At 41.2% G+C, this 26,542-nt stretch overlaps 1 protein-coding gene across 2 annotated transcripts in view; it reads right to left on the bottom strand.

Moving 5' to 3' along the window:
* PDE8A (phosphodiesterase 8A) overlaps positions 1-26,542 on the bottom strand; it is a 156,651-nt gene that overhangs the window by 4,927 nt on the left and 125,182 nt on the right. For both annotated transcript variants that reach the window (XM_026510535.4, XM_044388429.3), the window contains exons 18-20: positions 25,339-25,556; positions 23,928-24,060; positions 21,094-21,261 (exon numbers count right to left, since the gene is read on the bottom strand). In XM_026510535.4, the coding sequence (XP_026366320.1) occupies positions 21,094-21,261; positions 23,928-24,060; positions 25,339-25,556 (519 nt within the window). The remainder of the gene's footprint in view (positions 1-21,093; positions 21,262-23,927; positions 24,061-25,338; positions 25,557-26,542) is intronic.

The following is a 26,542-nucleotide window of genomic DNA, read 5'->3' as shown; positions in this document are numbered from 1 at the left end:
ACAAACTAGCAAACAGAATCCAGGAGCACATTAAAGGATCGTAGAGCGTGACCGAACAGATTTAGTCCAGTAATGCAAGGATGGCTCAGCATCTCAGCTGATCTGATACAGCACATTTCAACAACGAAGGAAAGTGAAACACATGATCACTGAAAACGTTAAATTTTATGTGTATTTTACCCCCCCCACCCCTCCCCTGCTAAACTGCTCCCCAAAGAGGTGGTGGCATCTGTTACACACCTATTACTGATGAAGGAATCCCGGGAGGTCCAGACCCTCACGAACACACGGTGTGGTCAGTCTCTGAAATTTCCGGCTACTCTAGTGGGTGTACAGAGGTGTTTCACTTGGGTCTAGCATCTATTTCCCTGATGACTAATGATGTCCAGCACTTGTCAGAGTCTTATTGACTGTTCATACATCTCCTTTTGTGAAGTTCTGTTAAAATATTTGGCCATTTTAAATTAGGTGGTTTGTCTTTTTATTAATGAGCTACGATTTCTTACATATCCTGAATAGAGCTGTTTGTCAGGATTCGCGGACATTTTCTTCCAGTGTGGCTTGCTGCGTGTAGATGAGCATAATTCCTGAATTTTGATTCTCATTTCCTAAATTTTCTTTTCATGGTGGTGGTTTTCCGTAACTACAAAATATCTGCCCACTTCTAAGTGACCAAGGATATTCTCCTATGTTTTTCTTTTAAGCTTTATGACTTTAGGTTTTATATGTAGGTCCATGATCCGTTGTGAAACCATATTCCTCCAGGATGAGGTAGAAGTTGTGGTTCATTTTTTGTTGGATAGAGATATCTAAGTATTCGAATATTATTTGCTGAAAATATTTTCCTTTCCCCACTGATGATATAGACGTGGGCTATTTCTTTTTTTTTTTTTAATGATTTTTTATTATATTATGTTAGTCACCATACAGTACATCCCCGGTTTCCGATGTAAGGCTCGATGATTCATTAGTTGTGTATAACACCCAGTGCACCATGCAATACGTGCCCTCCTTACTACCCATCACCGGTCTATCCCATTCCCTCACCCCCCTCCCCTGAGGCCCTCAGTTTGTTTCCCAGAGTCCATAGTCTCTCATGTTTCATTCCCCCTTCTGATTACGCCCCCTTTCTTTATCCCTTTCTTCCCCTACCGATCATCCTAGTTCTTATGTTCCATAGATGAGAGAAATCATATGATAGTTGTCTTTCTCTGCTTGACTTATTTCACTTAGCATTATCTCCTCCAGGGCCGTCCATGTTGTAGCAAATGTTGAGAACTCGTTCTTTCTGATAGCTGAGTAATATTCCATTGTATATATGGTCCACAACTTCTTAATCCAGTCATCTGTTGAAGGGCATCTCGGCTCCTTCCACGATTTAGCTATGGTGGACAATGCTGCTATGAACATTTGGGTGCATATGGCCCTTCTCTTCACTACGTCTGTATCTTTGGGGTAAACACCCAGTAGTGCAATGGCTGGATCATAGGGTAGCTCAATTTTTAACTTTTTAAGGGACCTCCACACTGTTTTCCAGAGTGGCTGTACCAACTTGCATTCCCACCAACAATGTAGGAGGGATCCCCTTTCTCCACATCCTCTCCAACAATTGTTGTTTCCTGCCTTGTCTATTTTTGCCATTCTAACTGGCATAAGGTGATATCTCAGTGTGGTTTTGATTTGAATTTCCTTGATGGCTAATGATTTTGAACATTTTTTTATGTGTCTGTTAGCCATTTGTATGTCTTCATTGGAAAAGTGTCTGTTCATATCTTCTGCCCATTTTTTGATTTGTTTATTTGTTTCTCGTGTATTGAGTTTGAGAAGTTCTTTGTAGATCTTGGATACCAGTCCTTTATCTGTAGTGTCATTTGCAAATATATTCTCCCATTCCGTGGGCTGCCTCTTGGTTTTTCTGACTGTTTCCTTGGCTGTGCAGAAACTTTTAATCTTGATGAAGTCCCATAAATTCATTTTATCTTTTGTTTCTCTTGCCTTTGTGGATGTATCATGAAAAAGGTTGCTTTGGCCGATGTCGTAGAGGTTGCTGCCTATGCTCTCCTCTAGAATTTTGATGGATTCCTGTCTCACATCGAGGTCTTTCATCCATTTGGAGTTTATTTTTGTGTATGGTGTGAGATAGTGGTCAAGTTTCATTCTTTTGCATGTAGCTGTCCAATTTTCCCAGCACCATTTATTGAAGAGACTTTTTCCCACCGGATGTTTTTTCCTGCTTTATCAAATATTAGTTGCCCAAAGAGCCGAGGGTCCGTTTCTGGGCTCTCTATTCTGTTCCATTGGTCTATGTGTCTGTTTTTGTGCCAGTACCATGCTTAGACGTGGGCTATTTCTGAGACCTCTATATTCTTTCCATCCTTGTATCTGACATCTTTATGCTAGTATCGCACTGGCTTGATTAAGTTCTCTAAAGACAGTGTAAAATTTCTAACTTTTTTCAAGTTTGCTTTGCTTATTCAAGGTCCTTCACCTTTCCATATAAATTTTAGAATCAGTTTGTCAGTTTCTACAAAAAAACCAAAACACACCAAAACTCGTCCCAAACAAAACAACAAAACCACCCTGCTGGGATTTTGGCTGGAGTTGTATTGATGTATATATACATCGATTTGGGGAAAACTGTACCTTAACAGCAGCCTTCCAATCTCTAGACTTGGTATACCCCTACATATTTTCAAGTGTTCTTTTAATTTCTCAGCAATCTTTTGTGGTTTTCAGTGTAAAGGACTGGACTTCTTTTTATTAAATTTGTTCCTAGATTTTTTTATTGCTATGTAAATAGGATTAGGTTTTTAGTTTCATTTTTCAATTGTTTTTGGCTAGTACAAAAATACTATATATTTTTGTGTCTTAGGACCTTGCTAAATCAAATCCTTGTTAATGCTATTGTTTTTGCACTCCTTAGAACTTTCCATATAAAAAATTGTGTCATCTGCAAATAGAAAAAAAAATTGTCTTCTATTCTTTGTACCTTTTTCTCTTTCTTTATTGCAATGGTTAGGACAGCCAATACAAGGTTCAACAGAGGTGGTACCGTTCCCTTGTTTCCAATCTTGAGAAAGTATTCAGTATTTCACCATTAAATATAATGTTAGCTGTAAGTTTTTGTAGATGACCCTTTTAAAAGTAAGTTCCCTTCTATTCCTGATTTGCTGAGTGTTTTTCTGATGAATGAATGTTGAATTTTGTCAAATGCTTTTTTTGTATCTACTGAGATAATCATGTTTTTTTCTCCTTTAATTGGGTATGGGGATTATAATTCTTGATTTTTCTGATTTAAACTGACCTTGCATTCTTGGGAAAAAAACTATGATGAGATAGTATCCTCTTTATATATTATTCAATTAAGTATCTCTGCATCTATGTTCACGAAGATAATGGACTGTAATTTGCTTCTGGTATTGTCTCTATCAGGTTTAGATATCAGGAAGATAATGGCTTCATAAAATGAGTTGGAAAGTGTTTCCACCCCTTCTACCTTTTTTTTTTTTTTTTAAAGATTTTATTTATTTAACAGAGATAGAGACAGCCAGCGAGAGAGGGAACACAAGCAGGGGGAGTGGGAGAGGAAGAAGCAGGCTCATAGCAGAGGAGCCTGATGTGGGGCTCGAACCCAGAACGCTGGGATCACGCCCTGAGCCGAAGGCAGACGCTTAACCGCTGTGCCACCCAGGCGCCCTAGCCTTCTACCTTTTTTTTTAAAGTAGTCTACAGGCCCAACGTGGGGCTTGAACTCACAACCCTGAGGATCAAGAGTCGCATGCTCTACTGAGTGAGACAGCCAGCTGCCCTCCCTGCCCCTGCCTCTATCTTTTGATACAATTTTTTAAGACTGGTGTTATTTTTTCCATAAATGTTTGATAGAATTCCTTAGTGAAACCATTTGGGCCTAGAATTTGCTTTGTGGGAAAATCTTTAATGGTAAATTTTGATAAATAATTTAATATACGACTTCTCAGGTGATTGTTTTATCTTGTCAGTTTGGGTAAACTGTAGTTTTTAAGGCATTTAAGTTGTCAAATTTGTTGGTACCTTAAAAAGTTACACTTTTAATATCTGTAAGATTTACTATGACAATACCTCTTTCATTCCTAATATTGGTAATTTGTGTTCTCTTTCTCAATTCTAGTTAGATATTGGGAAATTTTGTTAATTTTCTCAATTAACTTTTGTCTGTGTTAATTTCTGTTTTCTCCATTTCCTCATTTGTTGCTCTTAAATATTATTTCTTTCCTGTATGCTTTGTCTTTTCTAGTTTCTTAAAGTGAAATCTAAGTCATTAACTTTAGGACCTTTTCTTACCTACTATTTTTGTCATCATTGTAAGTGTACTCTTCAATCCCCATCCCACTGTTTCCCCCACCCGCCTCCCCTCTGCTAACAATCAGTTTGTTCTCTATAGTTAAGTGTCCCTTTCTTGGTTTGTCTCTCACTCTTTTTTCCCTCTGCTCATGTGTTTTGTTTCTTAAATTCCACATATGAATGAGATCATATGGTATCTGTTTTTCTCTGGCTGGCTTATTTTACTCAGCACTATACTATCTAGCTCTTTCCATATTATTGCAAATGGCAAGATTTCATTTTTAATGGCTGAATAATATTCCACCGTATGTATGTATCACACCTTCTTTATCCATTCATCTACTGATGGACACCTGGGCTGCTTCCATTGTTTGGCTATTGTAGATAATGCTGCTATAAACATAGGGGTGCATGTATCCTTTTAAATTAGTGTTTTTGTATTTTATGGGTAAATATCCAGTAGTGCAATTCCTAGATCATAGGGTAGTTCCATTTTTCATTTTTTGAGGACCCTCCATACTGTTTTCCACAGTGGCTGCACCAGTTTGCATTCCCACCAACGGTGCACAAGGGCTCCTTTTCCTTCACATCCTCACCAACATTTGTTGTTTCTTGTGTTTTGACTTTAGCCATTCTGACAGGTGTGAGGTGATACCTCATTGTAGGTCTGATTTGCATTTCCCTGAGATCTGTGATGTTGAATATCTTTTCATGTACCCTGGCCATATCTGTATTGTCTTTGGAGAAATGTTTGTGTCTTCTGCCCATTTTAAAATTGGATTATTTGTTTTTTAGGGTATTGAGTTGTATCAGCTTTTTGTGTATTTTGGATACTAATCCTTTATCAGATATGTCATTTGCAAATATCTTCTCCCATTCTGTAGGTTGCCTTTTAGTTTGATTGTTTCCTTTGATATGAAGAAAACTTTTTTATTTTAATGTAGTCCCAATAGGTTATTTTTGTTTGTATTTCCCTTGCCTCAGGAGACATATCTAGAAAAATATTTCTATAGATGATGTCAGAAAGATTACTACATGTGCTCCCTTCAAGGATATTTATGGTTTCATGTCTCACATTCAGGTCTTTAATTCCTGCTGAGTTTATTTTTGTATATGCTGAAAGTGGCCCAGTTTCATTCTTTTGCACGTGGCTGTCCAGTTTTCCCAACAGCTTTTGTTAAAGAGACTATTTCCCATTGTATTTTCATTCCTCCTTTGTTGAAGATTAACTGACCATATAATTGTGGGGTTTCCTGCTCTATTCCATTGATCTATGTGTCCTTTTTATTCCAATACCATACTGTTTTAATTACTACCGCTTTGTAATAGAACTTAATCTGCAATCATGACATCTCCAGTTCTTCCTTTTTTCAAGATTGCTTTGGCTATTCGGGATTTTTTGTTGTTTCATACAAATTTTAGGATTGTTTGTTCTGGTTCTGTTGATATTTTGATGGGGATTGCATTAAATCTTTAGATTGCTTTGGGTGGTGTAGATATTTTTAACAATATTTGTTCTTCTAACCCATGAGCATGGAATGTCTTTCTATTTCTTTGTGTCATCTTGGATTTCTTTCATCAGTGTTTTATAGTTTTCCGAGTACAGGTCATTCACCTCTTTGGTTAAGTTTATTCCCAGATATTGTTTTTGGTGCAACCGTAAATGGGATTGTTTTGTTATCTGACCCAGGGATTATTTAGAAGTGTGTAGTTCAATTTCCAAGTATTTGGCATTTACCCAGATACCTTATTGTTACTGAATTCTGAGTTAATTCCACTGTGGCTACAGAATATATTCTGTATGATTTCAGGTCTTTTAAATTTACTGAATAATTTCTGTGTTCCCAGCATATGAAGTACTTAATGTATATTCTGCCCACTTGGGGCGTAGTGTTTTATGAACATGTAACTAGGGCAAGGTGACTGACAGTGCCTGGATTCTCTGTTTTTTTTTCTTCTAATAATAATTTTTTATTATGTTAGTCACCATACAGTATATCCCTAGTTTTTGATATAAAGTTCCATGATTCATTACTTGCGTATAACACCCAGTGCACCAGGCAATACGTGCCCTCCTTACTACCCATCACCGGACTATCCCATTCCCCCACCCCCATCCCCTCTGAAGCCCTCAGTTTGTTTCCCAGGGTCCATAGTCTCTCATGCTTCATTCCCCCTTCTGTTTACCCCCCCTTTCTTCTTCCCTTTCTTCTCCTACTGATCTTCCTACTTCTTATGTTCCATAAATGAGTGAACCCATATGATAAGTGTCTTCCTCTGCTTATTTCGCTTAGCATTATCTCCTCCGGTCCCGTCCACGTTGCTGCAAATGTTGTGAAATCGTTCTTTTTGATGGCTAATATTCCATTGTCTATATGGACCACATCTTCTTAATCCAGTCATCTGTTGAAGGGCATCTTGGCTCCTTCCACGATTTAGCTATTGTGGACAATGCTGCTATGAACATTGATTGGGGTGCATATGGCCCTTCTCTTCACTACGTCTGTATCTTTGGGGTAAATACCCAGTAGTGCAATTCCTGGATCATAGGGTAGCTCAATTTTTAACTTTTTAAGGGACCTCCACACTGGATTCTCTGTTTTTACTGCTATTTCAATCTGGATGTTCTATCAGTTACTCAAAGAGGGTGTTAAAATATCCAACCACAACTATAGAATTGTCTTCTCTGTCAGTATACTTCCTCTGTCAATTTTGCTTCACTTATTTTGAAGTTGTTATTAGGTGCACATTTATGATTATTACGTTTTCCTATAGAACTGACCCTTTATCGTTTTGAAGTGTCCACTTTCTCTCTGTAATATTTTCTAACTTGATGTCTATTTTGAGATTAATGTAGCCACTCCCATGTTTTTATAGTTACAACTTGCATGATAAATCTTTTTCCATCCATTTCTATCTTTGCATGAATCTGTTCCTTATATTTTAAGTGTGTATTTTGTAGACTGCATGTAGTTGGTTTAAAAAAAAAAACCCATTCTGACGAACTCTTTAGTGTTTAGTCCACTAACGTTTCATGTAAGTCTTGATGTGATTAGTGTTAGAGCCACCATTTTACCTTTTCCCCCTTGTTTGTGCCGGTTTCTCCTTTGCTGCCACTTTTGTATATTTTAATATATTTTAGAGTCCCATTATAATATGTCTATTGACTTTTAAACAACACTAATTGCTCTAGGGATTAATATATATATATCCGTGACTTTCCAGTCTCCTGAGCTAATAATACTTGTAACTAGCACTTCATGTAAGGTGTAGAAACCCTGCATTCATGTTCTTTCACTTTTGCCCCAGCCTTTATGCTACGGTTGTCGTATATGCTCCACAGTGCAATGTTGTAACTTTGGCTTAAAACAGTCCTATGTACGGGCGCCTGGGTGGCACAGCGGTTAAGCGTCTGCCTTCGGCTCAGGGCGTGATCCCGGCGTTATGGGATCGAGCCCCACATCAGCCTCCTCCGCTGTGAGCCTGCTTCTTCCTCTCCCACTCCCCCTGCTTGTGTTCCCTCTCTCTCTGACTGTCTCTATCTCTGTCAAATAAATAAATAAAATCTTAAAAAAAAATAGTCCTATGTATTTAGAGAAATTAAGAGAAAAAAATTTTTTTGTAGTTACCTGGATATTTATCATTTTAAAAAGTTTTCTCTCTCTTTCTTTCTTTCCCTTTCTTTCTTTCCCTTTCTTTCTTTCTTTCTTTCTTTCTCTCTCTCTCTCTCTCTCTCTCTCTCTCTCCTCCCTCCCTCCCTCCCTCCCTCCCTTCCTTCCTTCCTTCCTTCCAATGGGGCTTGAACTCATGACCTGAGATTAAGATCTGAGCTGAGATAAAGAGTCGGATACTTAACTGACTGAGCCACTCATGTGCCCCAAGTGTTTCTTTTTTTAATTGAGGTATAACTGATAGACAACATGATTCCGTACTTGTTTATACTGCAAAATGCTCACCACAGTAAGTCAATATCCGCCACCACACATACAGAAATTTTTTCTTGTGGTAAGAACTTTAAAGATCTACTCTCTCAGCAACTTTCAAATATGCAATACAGTCTTAACTATAGTTGTACTGTCCATTATATCCCCATGACTTGTTGATTTTACAGCTGGAAGCTTATACCTTTTGACTCCTTCCATCCATTTCATACACCCCCGCCCCTGGCAACTAGTAATCTGTTGTATCTATGAGCTTTGTTTTTAAGATTCCAAACGTAAGTGAGATCATATAGTACTTGTCTTTCTCTATCTTCACTTAGCATAATGCCCTCAAGATCCATCCATGTTATCACAGATGGCAAGATTTCATTCTTTTTTAAGGTTGAACAATATACCATCGTATATAGATACCACGTCTTCTTTATCCACTCATCCACGAATGGACACAGGTTATTTCCAAGTCTTGGCCAATGTAAATAACGCTGCAGGGAACCTGGAGGTGCAGAGATCTTTTCAACTTAGTATATCTTTTTCTTCAAATAAATACTCAAAAGTCAAATAGCTGGACCATAGGGCGTTTCTAGTTTTTTGAGTAACCTCCACAGTGTTTTCTAGTGGCTGCACCAATTTACATTCTCAGCAGCAGTGTACGAGGCTTCCCTTTTCTCAACGTCCATTCCAACGCTTGTTATTAGTTTTTTGTTAACGGCCATTCTTCCAGGTGTGAGGTAATATCTCATTGGGTTTCGGCGCTTTGCATCCAGTCCTGAGGATCCAAGTTTGTATCTGGCATCCTTTCCTTTCAGCTTAAAGAACCTCCTTTAGCATTTCTCCTGTTGCAGGTTTACTGGTGATGAATTCTGTTAGCTTTTCCTTATTTGACAATGTGCTTATTTTCCCTTCATTGTGGAAGGGTATTTTCATTGGATACAGAATTCTGGGTTGACCGTTTTGTCCTAATGGCAAATTAAAGATGTTGTTCCAGTGTCTTCTGGAAGAGCTTGAATTCTTCTTTGCCGATTTGAATACCTTTTATTCTTTTTTTTTCTTAAATTTTTTTTAATTCAAGTATAATTAACATACAGTGTTATATTTGTTTTAGGTGCAATCTGGTGATTAAACAATTCTGTACATTACTCAGTGCTCGTCACGAGAAGTATACTCTTAATCCCCTTTACCTTATTTCAGCTATCCTCCCTCCCACCGCCCTCTGATAACCGTATTTGTTCTCCATATTAAAGTATCTGTTTGTCTTTTTTTGTTTTGCTTCTTAAATTTCACATAATAAGTGAAATCATATGGTATTTGTCTTTCTCTGACTTACTTGGCTTAGCATTATACTCTCTAGCTCCATCCATGTGGTTGCAAATGGCAAGATTTCATTCTTTAAGGCTGAGTAATATTCCATTATACACACACACACTATATACACACTACTTCTTTATCCATTCACCTATTGATGCACACTTGTGTTGCATTTATCTTTTCAAATTAGTGTTTTCCTATTCTTTGGGTAAATACCCCGTAGTGGAACTGCTAGGTCATGTGGTAATTCTGTTTTTCATTTTTTGAGGAACCTCCATATTGTTTTTCACAATGGCTATACCAGTTTGCATTCCCACCAACAGTGCAAGAGTTTCCTTTTTCTCCACATCCTCACTAACACTTGTTGTCTTGTTCTTTATTTTAGCCATTCTGACAGGTGTGAGGTGATATCTCGTTGTAGTTTTGATTTGCATTTCCCTGATGATGAGTCATGTTGAGACTCTTTTCATGTGTCTGTGGGTCGTCTGTAGGTCTTCTTTGGAGAAATGTTCATTCACGTTTTCTGCCCATTTTAAAATTGGATTATTATTATTTTTTTTTTTGGTGTTGAGCTGTGCAAGTTCCTTATATATTTTGGATATTAACCCTTTATGGGAGGTCATTTGCAAATATTTTCTCCCATTCCATAGGTTGTCTTTTATTGTTTCCTTTGCTGTGCTGAAGCTTTTAATTTTGATGTAGTCCCAGTAGTATATTTTGCTTTTGTTTCATAGGAGACATATGTAGAAAAATGTACTTATAACTGATGTCAGAGAAATTACTGCCTGTACTCTCTTCTAGGATTTTTATGGCTTTAACTCTCACATTTCAGTCTTTAATCCATTTTGAGTTTATTTTTGTGCATAGTTTAAGAAATGGTCCAATTTCATTCTTTTGCATGTAGCTGTCCTGTTTTCCCGCACCAATTGTTGAAGAGACTGTCTTTTTCCCATAGCATATTCTTACCCTTTACCAGGCTAGCCCATCCCCCCACCCCCCTCCCCTCAAAACCCTGAGTTTGTTTCCCAGAGTCCATAGTCTCTTGTGGTTCATTTCCCCCTCTGTTGACCTCCCTCTTCATTTTTCCTTTCCTTCTCCTACGATCTCCCTGCTATTCCTTATGTTCCACAAATGAGTGAAACCATATGATAATTGTTTTTCTCTGCTTGACTTATTTCACTAAGCATAATCTTCTCCAGTCCCGTCCATGTTGATGCAAATGTTGGGTAATTGTTCTTTCTGATGGCTGAGTAATATTCCATTGTATATATGGACCACATCTTCTTTATCCATTCGTCTGTTGAAGAGCATCTAGGCTCCTTCCACAGTTTGACTATTGTGGACATTGCTGCTATGAACACTGGGGTGCATATGACCCTTCTTTTCACTACATCTGTATCTTTGGGGTAAATACACAGTAGTGCAATTGCTGGGTCACAGGGTAGCTCTATTTTTAACTTTTTGAGGAACCTCCACACTGTTTTCCAAAGTGGCTGCACCAACTTGCATTCCCACCGACAGTGTAAGAGGGATCCCCTTTCTCCACATCCTCTCCAACATTTGTTGTTTCTTGCCTTGTCCATTTTTGCCATTCTAACTGGCATAAGGTGGTATCTCAGTGTGGTTTTGATTTGAATTTCCCTGATGGCTAATGGTGTTGAACATTCTTCCAAGTGTCTGTTAGCCATTCGTATGTCTTCATTGGAAAATTGTCTGTTCATATCTTCTGCCCATTTTTAAATTTGATTATTTGTTTCTTGGGTATTGAGTTTGAGAAGTTCATCATAGATCTTGGATACCAGCCTTTTATCTGTAATATCATGGGCAAATATATTCTCCCATTCTGTGGGCTGCCTCTTTGTTTTGTTGACTGTTTCCTTTGCTGTGCAGAAGCTTTTTATCTTGATGAAGTCCCAAAAGTTTATTTTTACTTTTGTTTCCCTTGCCTTTGGAGACATGGCATGAAAAAAGTTGTTGTGGCTGATGTTAAGAGGTTACAGCCTATGTTCTCCTCTAGGATTTTGATGGATTCCTGTCTCACATCGAGGTCTTTCATCCATTTGGAGTTTATCTTTGTGTATGGTGTGAGAGAGTGGTCAAGTTTCATTCTTCTGTATATAGCTGTTCAATTTCCCCAGCACCATTTATTGAAGAGACTGTCTTTTTTTCCACTGGATGTTTTTTCCTGCTTTGTCAAAGATGAGTTGACCAGAGTTGAGGGTCCATTTCTGGAGTCTGTATTCTGTTCCATTGGTCTGTGTGTCTGTTTCTGTGCCAGTACCATGCTATCTTGGTGATCACAGCTCTGTAGTATAGCTTGAAATCATGCTTTGTTTTTTTGTTTTTGTTTTTTTCCCCCCCAACATTTCCTTGGAGATTTGTTTTTTTGTTTTTGTTTCCCCCCCCCCAACATTTCCTTGGAGATTCGGGGTCTTTTCTGGTTCCACATGAATTTTAGGGTTGTTTGTTCCAGCACTTTGAAAAATGTCATTGGTAATTTGATCGGGATGGCATCAAAAGTGTAGATTGCTCTGGGTAGCACAGACATTTTAACTATGTTTATTCTTTCGATCCATGAGCATGGAATGTTCTTCCATCTTTTTGTGTCTTCTTCAATGTCTTTCATCAGTGTTCTGTAGTTTCTAGAGTATAGATCCTTTACCTCTCTGGTTAAGTTTATTCCGAGATATCTTATGGGTTTTGGTGCTATTGTAAATGGAATCGATTCCCTAATTTCTCTTTCTTCAGTCTCATTGTTCATGTATAGAAATGCAACTGATTTCTGAGCATTGATTTTGTATCCTGACACATTACTGAATTGTTGTATGAGTTCTAGTAACTTGGGGGTGGAATCTTTTGGGTTTTCCACATAAAGTACCATGTCATCTGCAAAGAGAGAGAGTTTGAATTCTTCTTTGCCAATTTGAATACCTTTTATTCTTTTTTGTTGTCTGACTGCTGTTGCTAAGACTTCTAGTACTATGTTGAACAATAATGGCGAGAGTGGGCATCCTTGTCGTGTTCCTGATCTTAAGGGAAAGGCTCTCAGCTTTTCCCCATTGAGAATGATATCCGCTGTAGACTTTTCATAGATGGTTTTTATGAAATTGAGGAAGTTACCTTCTATCCCTACACTCTGAAGGGTTTTAATCAGAAAGGATGCTGTATTTTGTCAAATGCTTTTTTTTTTTCAAAGATTTTATTTATTTATTTGACAGAGATAGAGATAGCCAGCGAGAGAGGGAACACAAGCAGGGGGAGTGGGAGAGGAAGAAGCAGGCTCCCAGCAGAGGAGGGAGCCCGAAGCAGGGCTCAATCCCAGGACCCTGGGATCACGCCCTGAGCCAAAGGCAGATGCTTAACCGCTGTGCCACCCAGGCACCCCTGTCAAATGCTTTTTCTGCATCAATTGAGAGGATCATATGGTGCTTGTCTCTTCTCTTATCAATGTGTTCTGTCACACTGATTCATTTGCGAATGTTGAACCACCCTTGCATCCCAGGGATGAATCCCACTTGGTCGTGATAGATAATCCTTTTAATGTACTGTTGGATCCTATTAGCTGGGATCTTGTTGAGAATTTTGGCATCCATATTCATCAGGGATATCGGTCTATAATTCTCCTTTTTGATGGGGTCTTTGCCTAGTTTTGGGATCAAGGTAATGCTGGCCTCATAGAATGAGTTTGGTAGTTTTCCTTCTGTTTCTATTTTTTGTAACAGCTTCAGGAGAATAGGTATTGCTTCTTCTTTGAATGGATGGGAGAATTCCCTAGGGAATCCATCAGGCCCTGACTCTTGTTTTTTTGGGAGGTTTTTGATCACTGCTTCAATCTCTTCACTGTGTATCAGTCTATTTAGATTGTCATTTTCTTCCTGTTTCAGTCTTGGTAGTTCATAGGTTTCCAGGAAGGCATCCATTGCTTCCAGGTTGCTTAATTTATTGGCATATAGTTGTTGATAATAGTATCTAATAATTGTTTCTATTTCCTTGGTGTTAGTTGTGATCTCTCCCCTTTTATTCATAATTTTATTAATTTGGATCCTTTCTCTAATCTATTGAATAAGTCTGGCCAGTGGCTTATCGATCTTATTAATTCTTTCAAAGAACCAGCTTCTGGTTTTGTTGGTCTGCTCTACTGTATTTCTGGTTTCTAATTCATTCATCTCTGCTCTATTCTTAATCCGTTGTCTTTTCGTGTGTGGCTTAGGCCTGTTCTTTTGTTCCATCTCCAGCTGTATAAAGTGAGAGTATAAGAACTGTATTTTAGATTTTTCTATTCTTTTGAGTGAGGCTTGTATGGCTATGTATTGCCCCCTTAAGACCGCCTTTGCAGTGTCCCACAGGTTTTGGACCAATGTGTTTTTGTCCTCCTTGGTTTCCATAAATCGCTTAAGCTTTAATTTCCTAGTTGACCCAAACATTCTTAAGCAGGATGGTCCTTAGTTTCCAGGTGTTTGAGTTTCTTCCAAATTTTTTCTTGTGATTGAGATTATTCCCTGCATATTCTCAGACCACAGTGCTTTGAAACTGGAACTCAATCTTTTGGTATCGGTTGAGACCCGTTTTTGACTCTATAAGTATATGGTCTACTCTGGAGAAAGTTCCATGTGCGTTTGAAAAGGATGAGTGTTCTGTTGTTTTAGGGTGGAGTGTTCCGTATATATCTATGAGGTCCATCTGTTCCAGTGTGTCATTCAAAGCTCTTGTTTCTTTGTTGATTTTTTTTTTTTAAGATTTTATTTATTTATTCGACAGAGATAGAGACAGCCAGCGAGAGAGGGAACACAAGCAGGGGGAGTGGGAGAGGAAGAAGCAGGCTCATAGCGGAGGAGCCTGACGTGGGGCTCGATCCCATAACGCCGGGATCACGCCCTGAGCCGAAGGCAGACGCTTTAACCGCTGTGCCACCCAGGCGCCCCTCTTTGTTGATTTTCTGCTTAGATGATCTGTCTATTGCTGAGAGTGGAGTGTTGAGGTCCCGGTCCCCTACTATTAACGTTTTTGGTTTTTTTTTAAGATTTTATTTATTTACTTGACAGAAAGACAGCCAGCGAGAGAGGGTACACAAGCAGGGGGAGTGGGAGAGGAAGAAGCAGGCTCCCAGCAGAGGAGGGAGCCCAAAGCGGGGCTCAATCCCAGGACCCTGGGATCATGCCCTGAGCCAAAGGCAGATGCTTAACCGCTGTGCCACCCAGGCACCCCTACTGTTAACGTATTATTATCTATATGTCTCTTTATTCACACACGTGCTCCTGAGCTCCAGGTTTCAGTCTGGTTTCCCCGCTGCTACTGGTCTGTGAGTGTGGCCACTCCCCAGTGCGGGAGGCTTCTGCCTTCCCGGTGTCGAGTGCGGTGGCTCCCTTCCCCCTTCCATTTATCTTCCGGTATCTGCACGCAGACTCTCGGCTCCCCGCTTCATACCTCGAGACCAAGCGCAGGAGATATTCTGTTTGTACAGATCCAGATGTATCTTCTTATGTCTCAGGCTGATTTCATGGGTGTTCAGGATGGTCTGGTAGATATCCAGCTCGATTCAGGGGACCAGTTGAAATAGGGTCCCCTACTCCTCCGCCATATTTCCCTCTCCCCTCTTGCCTCCTTTGTTGAAGATTAATTGACCATATAGCTGTGGGTTTATTTCTGGGTTCTTATTCTATTCTATTGATCAATGTGTCTGTTTTTGTCCCGGAACTATACTGTTCTGATTACTGTCGCTTTGTAGTATATCTTGAAATCTGGGATTGTGATATCTCCCAGTTTTGTTCTTCTTTTTCAACATTGCTTTGGCCTATTCAGGGTATTTTGTGGTTCCATACAAATGTAGGCTTATTTGTTCTAGTTCTGTGAGAGATGCTGTTGGTATTTTCATAGGGGTTACATTAAGTTTGTAGATTGCTTTGGGTAGCATGGACATTTTAACAATATTCTCTAAGCCCATGAGCATGGAATATTTTTCTGTTTGTGTTATCTTCAATTTCTTTCATCAGTGTTCCATAGCTTTCAGAATACAGATTTCTCATCTTGGTTAAGTTTGTTCCTAGGTATTATTTTTGGTGCAATTGTAAATGGGATTTTCTTAATTTCTCTTTCTGCTACTTCATTATTAGTGTACAGAATTGCAATGGATTTCTGTACATTGATTTTGTATCCAGTGACCTTACTGAATTCATTTATCAGGTCTAGTTTTTTGGTGGAGTCTTTTAAAAAAGATTTCATTTACTTATTTGAGAGACAGAGAAGCAGAGATAGTGAAAGAGAGCACAGGTGGGGAGGAGAGGGAGAAGCAGATTCCTGCTGAGCAGGGAGCCCGATGCGGGGCTTGATCCTAGGACCCTGGCATCATGACCTGAGCCACCCAACCACCTCTTGGTGGAGTCTTTAGGGTTTTCTATATATAGTATCAGGTCATCTGCAAACAGTGAAAGTTTTACTTCTTTCTTACCAATTTGGATGCCTTTTTTTTTTCTTGTGTGTTCGCTGTGGCTAGGACTTTTAGTACTGTGTTGAATTAGAGTGGACGTCCTTGTCTTGTTTCTAATCTTAAGGGGAAAGCTCTTAGTTTTTCACCACTGAATATGGAGTTAGCTCTGTTTTTCTTTTGTTTTTTTTTTTGTTGTTGTTTAAGATTTATTTGAGAGAGAGAGCATGCACAAGTGGGACAGGCAGAGGAAGAGGGAGAGAGACTCTCAAGCAGATTTTTGCACTCAGCATGGAGCCCTGATGTGGGGCTTGATCTCACGACCTTGAGGTCATGACCTAAGCCAAAACCAAGAGTTGGACACTTTACCAACTGCACTGCTCAGACACCCCAGCTTTGGGCTTTTCATCTATGGCCTTTATTATGTTGAGGTTTGGTCCCTCTAAACCTACTTTGTAAAGGTTTTTTTTTTTTAATATCATGAATGGACGTTGTACTTTGTAGAATGCTTTTTCTGCATCTATTGAAATGATCATATGGTTGTTTATCCTTTATCTTGTTGACGTGATATATCACATTGATTTACAAATACTGAACCATCCTTGCATCCCAGGAATAAATCCAACTTGATGGTGGTGAATGAATTTTTTAGTATATTATTAGATTTCATTTGCTTATATTTTGTTGAGGGTTTTTGTATCTATGTTCATCGAGATACTGGCCTGTAGTTCTCTCTTTTTTTTGGTAGTGTCTTTATCTAGGTTTGGTATCAGGGTAATGCTGGCCTCATAGAATTGCTTTCTTTCCTCTTCTATTTTTTTTTGGAAGTTCGGGAAGCATAGGTATTCACTCTTCTTGAAATGTTTGGCAGAAGTCACCTGTGAAGCCATCTGGACCTGGACTTCTTTTTGTTTGGAATTCAATTCAATTTAGTTGCTGGTAATAGGTCTGTTCAAATTTTCTATTTTTCCTGGTTCAGTTTTGGGAGGTTATGTGTGTCTAGGAATCTATTTTTTTTGTCCAATTTGTATTCCTGTAGCATTGGTTGTTATTTATGAATTTGAGTCCTCTTTTAAGATTTTTTTATTTATTTGAGAGAGAGAGAATGAGTTGGATGGGGGAGGGACAGAGGGAGAAGCAGACTCCCCACTGAGCAGGGAGCCTGATGCTGAGATCAATTCCAGAACCCTGGGATCATGACCTGAGCCAAAAGCAGCCACTCTGATTTTGAGGCATTGCCGTCTTCCGTTGAGGTCTTTCACCCATTTAGAGTTTATCTCTATGTATGGTATAAGAGAATGTTGAGTTTCATTCTTCTGTATATAACTGTCCAATTTTCCCAGCACCAATTATTGAAGAGACTGTCTTTTTTCCATTGGATGTTTCTTCCTGCTTTGTCAAAGATAAATTGACCATAGAATTGAGGCCCATATGTGGACTCTCTATTCTTTTTTTTTTTTTTTTTAAAGATTTTATTTATTTATTTGACAGAGATAGAGACAGCCAGCTAGAGAGGGAACACAAGCAGGGGGAGTGGGAGAGGAAGAAGCAGGCTCATAGCGGAGGAGCCTGATGTGGGGCTCGATCCCATAACGCCGGGATCACGCCCTGAGCCGAAGGCAGGCGCTTAACCGCTATGCCACCCAGGCGCCCCTGGACTCTCTATTCTGTTCCATTGATCTGTGTGTCTGTTTTTGTGCCAATACCATGCTGTCTTGGTGATCACACCTTTGTAATATAGCATGAAATCTGGCAACGTGATGTCCCCAGCTTTTTCTTTTTCAACATTTCCTTGGCCATTTGGGGTCTTTTCTGGTTCCACATGAATTTTAGGGTGGTTTATTCCAGCAGTTTGAAAAATGGCATTGGTATTTTGATCGGGATGGCATTGAAAGTATAGATTGCTCTGGGTAGCACAGACATTTTAACAATGTTTATTCTTCTGATCTACGAGCATGGAATGTTTTCCCATCTTTTTGTGTTTTCTTCAATTTCTTTCATAAGCGTTCCATAGTTTCTACAGGATAGATCCTTCACCTCTTTGTTTAGGTTTATTCCTACGTATCTTATGGTTTTTGGTGCTATTGTAAATGGAACTGATTCCCTAATTCCTTTCCACAGTTATATTGTTAGTGTACAGGAAAACAGCGGATTTCTGTGCACTGATTTAGTTGCCGGTTGTCTTACTGGTGTTTGCTTCTATTTTGTTTTTGCGCTAATCTTTATTTCCTTCCTTCTGCTGGTTTTGGGTTTTTCTTTTTCTTGCTCCTTTAGGTGTAAGGTTGATTGAGATTTTTCTTGGTTCTTGAGGCAGGCCTGTATTGCTATAAACTTCCCTCCTAGAACAGCTTTTGGTGCATCCTAAAGATTCTGGACCATTGTGTTTTCATGTTCATTTTTCTCCATGTATTTTCTTTCTTTTAATTTCCTCTTTGATTTCTTGGTTGATCCATTCATTGTTTAGTGGCATGTTATTTAACCTCCATGTATTTGTGTTCTTTTCCAGATTTTCTACTGTGGTTGATTTCTAGTGTTACAGCTTTGTGGGTCGGAAAAAGATGCATGATATAACTCCGTTTTTTTTTTTGCCTAGTATGCAACCTATTGTGGAGAATGTTCCATGTACACTTGAAAAGAATATGTATTCTGTTTTAGGATGGAATGTTCTAGATATATCTGTTAGATCCATCTGGTCTAATGTGTCATTCACAGCCATTGCTTGCTTGTTGATTTTGTCTCATCTATCCATTGATGTAAGTGCATGTTGAAGTCCCTGGTATTGTATTACTGTTGATTACGTCCTTTGCATTTGTTATTAGCTGCTTTATGTGTTCCCAGGTTTGGTGCACAAATACTTACAACTGTTACACTTTGTTGGATTGTTCCCTTTATGATTATGTACTATCCTTCTTTGTTTCTTGTTACAATCTTTTGTTTTAAAATCTATTTCATCTTATACAAGTATTGCTACCCTGGCTTTCTTTTCACACCTATTTGTATGATACATGCTTTTCCATCCCTTTTCTTTCAGTCTGTATGAGTCTGTAGTAGGCAGCATACAGATGGATCTTAATTTTTTATCTAATCCATCACCCTATGTCTTATTGTTTAATCCATTTACAAAGTAATTATTGATACGTATGTATTCATGGCCATTTTGTTACTTGTTTTATGGTTGTTCTCTGTTCTTTTCTTCCCTTGCTCTCTTCTCTCAAGATTAATTGGCTTTCTTTGGTGAGATACCTGGACTCCTTTCTATTTTTTTGCCTATAATCAGTTTTTGATTTGCAGTTACCACCAGGTTATGTATAACACCTTACACATAGAGCAGTCTACATTAAGTCAACGGTCACTTAAGTTTGAACCCCTTCTAAAAGCACTGAAGTTTTACTCCTCTCTTCCCCACATTATAGGTAGATGCTATCATACTTATTATTATTCTGTGAATCCATTGATGGATTTTTTTTTAATAGATATACTTTTCTTACTCCTGCTTATGGTCTTTCCTTTCCATTCAAAGAATCCCCTTTCATGTTTCTTGTAGGGCTGCTTTAGTGGTGACAAATTCTTTTGTGGATCTGGGAAAGTCTTTATCTCTCCTATTCTGAATAATAGCCTTGCCAGATACTGTTGGTTGCAGGGTTTTTTTTCCCCCTTTCAGCATTGTGAATGTATCATTCCACACCCTCCTGGCCTACAAAGTTTCTGCCGAAAAATCAGCTGGTAGCCTTATGGGGTGTCCCTCTTATGTCACTGTTTTCTTTTGCTGCTTTAAAAATGCTCTGAAGATCACTACTTTTTGCCATTTTTATTACTATGTGTCTTGGTGTGGGCATCCTTCGGTTGATTTTGCTGGGGCCTCTCTGTGCCTCCTGGATCTCGGTTTCTGTTTCCTTCCCCAGATTCAGAAACTTTTCTGCCCCTTTTTCTTTCTCTTTGTCTTCCGGGGTCCCTATAATGGAATGTTATTATGCTTGATGGTGTCACTAAGTTCCCTCAATCTAGTCTTTTCTTTTTCTCCTATTCAGCTTGATTGCTTTCCATTACTCTGAACTCCAGGTTACTGATCTGTTCTTTTCCTTCCTCTGTTTAGTGTATTTTTAATTTTAGTTCTTTATCTCTGGTTAGTTCTTTGTTTCTATCTCTTTGGGAGACCTCAGTGAGACCCTCAACACTCTTTCCTCAAGTCCAGTTAGTAACTTTATTACCATTATTTTAAATTCTCCATCAAGCATGTTGTGATTCTGTCCTGTTCTTTCATTTGGGACATGCTCCTCTGTCTCCTGCTCTTGCAAGCAGTGGCCTTAAGAAGAGGTCCCATAGTGCCCTGCAGTGCTGTGTTTGCCGTCAGTCCAGTCCTATGAAAGGGCTGTTTCTGCCTATCGTGGGTAGGGTTTGGTCCCTGTCTTGTTAGTGGGTCTGTCTTGGGCTTGAGTTGGGTCAGACCAGACTACTATGTGTGGTTTTCTTCCCCTCTCCCTGAGGCAGGAGTCACTTTGGGGTGGTGGCACCCAGGCGCCCCTAAGCCCACTAATTTTTCAAGTTCCAGCTTATAAGCCCCACTGATTGTAAGAACTTGAGAAATTAAACCTGTTTTTCAAAGCCAAATGTTATAGGGAATCGGTCTTCCTGATGTGGGGGCTGCTCCTCTCCCCTCTCTGTGCCCGCAGTGTCCCTCCCTACCACAGGCGGTCCTGCAGGTCAGTGTGGCTCCGTCACGGTGTCTACGCCCTTCCTACCCTCTTGGATGTGGCATGTATGTATATGCTGTCAATATGTTTGCAAAGCTTCTAGCCATTGTATTTTCTAATTTTTTTTCTACCAAGAGAGAATATGAAGGGCAGATAACAGTGTAAAATGCTGTTAGGAGAAAATTGTTAACCCAGGATTCTATAGCCAGTGAAGATACGCTGCAAGAAAGAAGGCAGATACGCTTTCAGATAAGAGAAAACTACTCAAATTCATTACCGGTAAGCTTATAATACAAGAAGTGCTCTTCAAGGACAGAATTTCACTTAGAACTCTACTTCCTAGTGTTAAGCCCCTTACCTCTAATGATCTTATTGTGTTTGTCTCTCTCAAGTTCTTTAAGGGGCTGCATCTCACCTGAGAAAAATATTCTTCTGAGATGCGTGCGGCCCACTCAATGCACTGCTCCAGGGGTCGGCAGGGATTGGACACATCTGCGCATTTAATCAGCATTCGTTTAATTAGAGTCCGGTTCTCTGGAGTCCTGAGCATAGTGTTTATGGCTTCTTCGTCTCTATTCACTTCCTAAAGCATGAGAGAACGCAATCAGAGTGGGTCCCCTGGTACCAAGCCCTGTCTTACAGGTGTGGCCCCATTGTACATATAGTAAGGCACGACCAGGATCTACATACAAGTGAGGCGTTTTCACAGAACAGGGAGGGAGATGATCTGAGCATTGAGCTCAGCCCTTCACCTGACAGACAGAAAGGACAACCAAGGCCCAGTGAGATTCCAGCAGGACCCAAGAGTAGAGGGCAGCACTGGAGGTTGGGCTTTGCGCCCCTCCCCTCTTCTTCCCACTCCAGACATTTCTCATAGTTGCTCTTTGTTCTATCTCTACTGCCCTCCTTTGGGATATGAGCAGTATCTTTTATTATGCCTACTAAAAAAAAGGCTTCTCTGCCCTTTCATCAAAAGGAATCTGGTGGTGCGTCAGGCTCCTTGCTTTGCAGCCCAACCCCCAACCCAGTCCCATGATAGGTATGAGCTTGAGAATTAGCTGTCAGGTGCCAAGATTTGTCGGATACAGGGTTACTTCCTTAACAGTCATTTTCTTCTGTTCCTCACTCACAAAGATTTATGGTAGACAGGAAAAGCAGTATTATTTCCTATTGCATCTTATAGACGAGGACCCTGGGACTCAGAGGTGAAGAGACTTGTCCAGAGCTACCCAGCTGAGCCAGGGTAAGAGCTTCAGGTCTACCTTTAGTCCTGGGCTCTATTTATAGTATCACATGCTGTCTGGCTTAAAGGAGCGCCACTGGTATGGATTCTCAAGCCCGGGTATAATGGACCCGGTGGGTTAAGCCCTCTGAAGCAAAGTCGGGTTGGAAGAGGGAGTACCAGGGCAAAGAGCACTATCAGAGACACCAACAAGCTCGTCTCCTCATGCTTTCCAAAGTCGTCAGTCATGTGGTTTCAATGAGTTATTACAAAATGGTCGAAAAAGGCCTGATGGTCCCCTCTCAATGGGGACAGATATGCCATTAAGATGGGCATCTGCCTATCCAGAACCCAGGCTGCCTGTTCTCCCAGAGCGTGCCACAATGGACGTGACCAAGGCTGCCTTGATAGGTCTCCTTGCCCCAGGTTTCCCACCACCAACCAGCTTTGCGTTGACTCTCGTCTCTTCAGCTGTATGACTACGGTTCAGTCCTTTCTTTCATATTATTTTGTCCCCCGCCTGCTCATCAGATTGATTTCTAGTCTCAGAAGTAACCCCAAGTACTCACAGATGAGAGACGGAACACTCAGCTTGAGTTTGGGACCTGCCCAGACTTGAAGGAAGAAACCAAGCCTGTGGCATGGAGTTGGCCAGGAGCAGTGGCCTGGTTGGCATCCTATCCAGGATGGCAGGAGCCACTAGAAAGGGCTGGTGTGGGTGCTTCCACAGTGGAAGTCCTTTGAAAGGAAGTGAAGTCAGAAGTAGGCTGACAGGGGCGCCTGGGTGGCACAGCGGTTAAGCGTCTGCCTTCGGCTCAGGGCGTGATCCCAGCGTTATGGGATCGAGCCCCACATCAGGCTCCTCCGCTATGAGCCTGCTTCTTCCTCTCCCACTCCCCCTGCTTGTGTTCCCTCTCTCCCTGGCTGTCTCTATCTCTGTCAAATAAATAAATAAATAAAAATCTTAAAAAAAAAAAAAAAAAGTAGGCTGACAAACTGAGAGAACAGGGGCAGGTGAAGGAAGCAGAGTTCTCAGTGGTTTTCAAATCGGGTTGAAGAGGAACAAGTGTGCAGGAGGTAATAAGCTAGAAAGCCAGGGACAAAGGCCATGGCCAGATGAGTTGAAGTCGTCAAGTGGGGTCAGAATTCAAGGAATGGTGATCCTAGCCTTCTAGGAGAAACCATCCCTGTGCCTGGTAAAGACTCTCAGGGTGGTGATGGGAACAGGGGAGGAAGGTCCGTGGAAAAGACTGTGAGCTGGCGCCAACATGTTCAGCGTAAACGGGTAGGTGGTGGGGCCTCAAAGGAAGAGGGCTCAGGAAATATATGCTGTAGGTGCCGGTCTCACGCTGAATCTAATGTACTAGGTACCATTTACTCAGTGCCTACCTTGTCCCATGCCCACCAGTCCCAGAACTTCAGCTTTATTCTGCCCATTCTATAGCCAAGGAACCGGTGAAGTACCACTGGGATGGGAACTCCGATCTGTCTGCTTCCTTAGCTGTGGGCTCCTGCCTGGCCAGAGGTTTAATGTTGTCCTTGCCAGGCAGTCATTGTAGACTCCAGGCCTCAAATCCAGAAATGATGTCCAACAATAATGTCACCCTTGGGACCAAAATACAGGGTCCTTATCAACCCCCACCCTCCCGTGACAGAGACCAGCAGGGGGGAGTGGCTGCTGCCATGGCACGTGCACAGTGGGGAGTGGGGGGGGGCAAGACCTTGAGGGCTCCAACTGACCCCAGAATGCCAAAGAAGGGGGGGGGGGCGAGTGTGAGAATGTGCACAGGAAAGGTCCACCCAACCTAAAGTTAGTTTCAGAGTTTCCCCATCTACTTTTGGAGGTCTTACGTTTTTTCCTGACAAGTTTGTATACTTTAAGTAACTTTTCAACCAAAGGAAATTAAATACAAGGAACCTACTGGGCAACACTTCCACAGCTCATCACATCCTATTCTCCGTTTCCTCGAAGAACACAGGGATAAGGGCCCCAAACACAGGCTCTCCTTATGGTTTGTCTTCCTTACCCCATTTTCTTCGAGGGCTGCCAGGGGCTTGTTGATGCTGTTGACAAATTTGTTGACGTGCTCGAAGTGCTTTGTCATTTCTGTGGCTAAGACCATGTCGATAATACCCTGGCGCAGCGTCCGATAGTCATTCCTGTGTCAGACGACAAATGAGAGGGTGCTATAGGGTCTCATCCGGACCAGACAGCCTCCGCTGTGGTAAAATTCTAATGTCACAGGAAGTTGCGGGCACACTTCGAAACAAGATCATTAGCAAGGGGAACCTGAGCAGAGGCTAAAATCAGGAAGCTTATGGGCAAGACTTTACAGGTGCAACGTTCATCATTCTGAAGCATAAGGTGCAGAGTTCTTAGAATAAGAGAACACCGTAGCGGTGAACAAAGGCACAGTTCTGTAGTTATGAAGAGAGGAACCCTGAGATCCAAAAATTTCAGTGCCCAGAAACTTAGAGGGTAGACCTTCTGACAGCTGAGAAACTCACAGGGAATACTTGCGTACCTCTTCCTCCAGCCCTTGTTTTTATTCAATTCTTTTGTGACCTCTATCTCTGTTCAACCCCTTCTCTTCAGTCATCCCACTGTTTTCCCTGGACACAACCCAGGTTATCAGGGTCTTGTGTATTTTTCCAGAGCTAACTGATGTCTATACCAGCAACTATGAATAAAACCTACTAAAATTCTAGAACATGGCAAAAGGGAGTTTTGTAAAATCAGGAATCTCCTTTTTTAAAATTCCCCTATAAAATGTTCCTTACAAATCCAAATTAATGTTTTCCACCTGATATTTAGGAAGTCCCTCCCATGGACCAGGCACCAAGGCATTGAGGGTACAGCGATGAGCAAAAGGTAGTGGCTACCGTGACCTCACAGAGCATAATCAAATCCAGCATTGGCCGAGTGAGGAAAGATGATGAGGATTTAAACATGTGGTAAGTGCTCTGAAGGAACCTGGCACTGAATAATTAGCATGAGGGGTCAGGGAAAGCGTCCTCAAAGTGCCATGTGACTAATGAGAAATGGGCCGGGCCCAGGAGGCAGAGAGGAGTGTTCAGAGCAGAGATGGAAGATAACAGTTTCTCTGAGTCTTGAAATGTCAAGAGCTGAACCTTGGAAGCATCATGCTAAGAGGAGCCGGTCACAACAGGCCACACACTGGGTGCGCTTCCGTTTACTATGAAATGTGTAGAACCAGCAGATCGCTGGAGCCAGAAGGCGCCCCAGTGGGGGACTCAAGAGGGCTGGGAGCGACGGCCAACGACTCTGAGGTGCCTTCTGGGGGAGGATGGAAACGTTCTCCAGTGGACTGGGGTGATGGCCGCACAACTGTGAATACCCGGACAACCACGGCAGACTTGACATGAGAGCACGCGAATCGTACCTCCCCGTTGTCAGAGGGACCAGCACGCTCTCACCTCTCCATGTTCTTGAAGATATTGCATTTGTCATCTCGGGTCGTCAGCTGGAAGGCCAAGGCCGCGTGATGGCTCTCCAGCACCGCAGTGTCGTTATACAAAATGGCCAGCTCGCTGCCAGCGTTGCACAGGAATGAGTTGGTCCTGCCGGGGTGGTCCACGTCGTGGATGGTGGCTGCGATGAGGGCAGCGACCTCGTCAACCGGATCTAAAGTTTGCTGCAAATGGGAGATCTTTTTAAAACGGAGGCATGGGCCTGAAAGCAGGGAAGGCTGCTGTAGAGTTTTCTTGCTGCCCTATTACTTTAAGGGAAAAACATCCCAAATTTCTGAGAAAAGCATATTGTTGAACAAATCCTGCTTCCCTGCCTCCACTGAGAAACAGCTGCATGCTCATGCTTGTTCCTTAGGGAACATTATCCGATTCTCGGTCTCACGCCAGTTAAGGACTTACCCAAACACGCGGTGCTCTCAACGGACAGGAGTCTCCTCCTCAGCCGGTGTGGCTCTAGGCCCAGCCCAGAGAGTCTGAGCTACAGACTTGGACCAGCATAAACCAGTATTACTGACAGAAATAAGTCACAACGTGCATCACTCACCTTAACGGGGTTGGTCTAGTGTCCCCCCCCCCCCATCTTTGTCAGGTTGATGTCAGGGTTTTGTGAGTTTGGTAAAATAATCTGGAAGTTCTCCACCATTTCCAAGTCTCTGAAAAGGTTAATGTAACTTGGAAAAATCCCTCAAGGGGCTGAAGAACTCACTGACCGTCTGAGTCAGGAGCCAGATTATGAAGAATCTCATTGACAGGTTAAGAACTATGTCCATGGGACGCCTGGGTGGCTCAGATGCTTGAGTTGTCTGCCTTTGGCTCAGGTCATGATCTCTAGGTCCTGGGGTCAAGCCCTGCGTCGGACTCCCTGCTTGGCGGGGGTCTCCCTCTTCCTGCCGTTCCACCTGCTTGTGCTCTTTCTCTCAAATGAATTAAAAAAAAAAATCTTAAGAACTATTTATTTCCATAGTACTGACCTCTTGGTGTCCTACTTCTAGTAGGTGATGTAAAACATTTCGTCTTAAGGCTTTTAAGTTAGTACAGAAGTGTCTGGCACCTTCTTTCTGCATTTCTTGATTAGTATGGCTAGAATTTAATACTCTTGGTTATTTCAAAGAACCACTTTGGATTATCATTGTGGTCTCCTCATTCTGTA

Source organism: Ursus arctos, unplaced genomic scaffold, assembly GCF_023065955.2.
Source record: "Ursus arctos isolate Adak ecotype North America unplaced genomic scaffold, UrsArc2.0 scaffold_28, whole genome shotgun sequence".
NCBI classification, from domain to species: domain Eukaryota; kingdom Metazoa; phylum Chordata; class Mammalia; order Carnivora; family Ursidae; genus Ursus; species Ursus arctos.
This window is presented reverse-complemented; position numbering and strand designations above follow the sequence as displayed.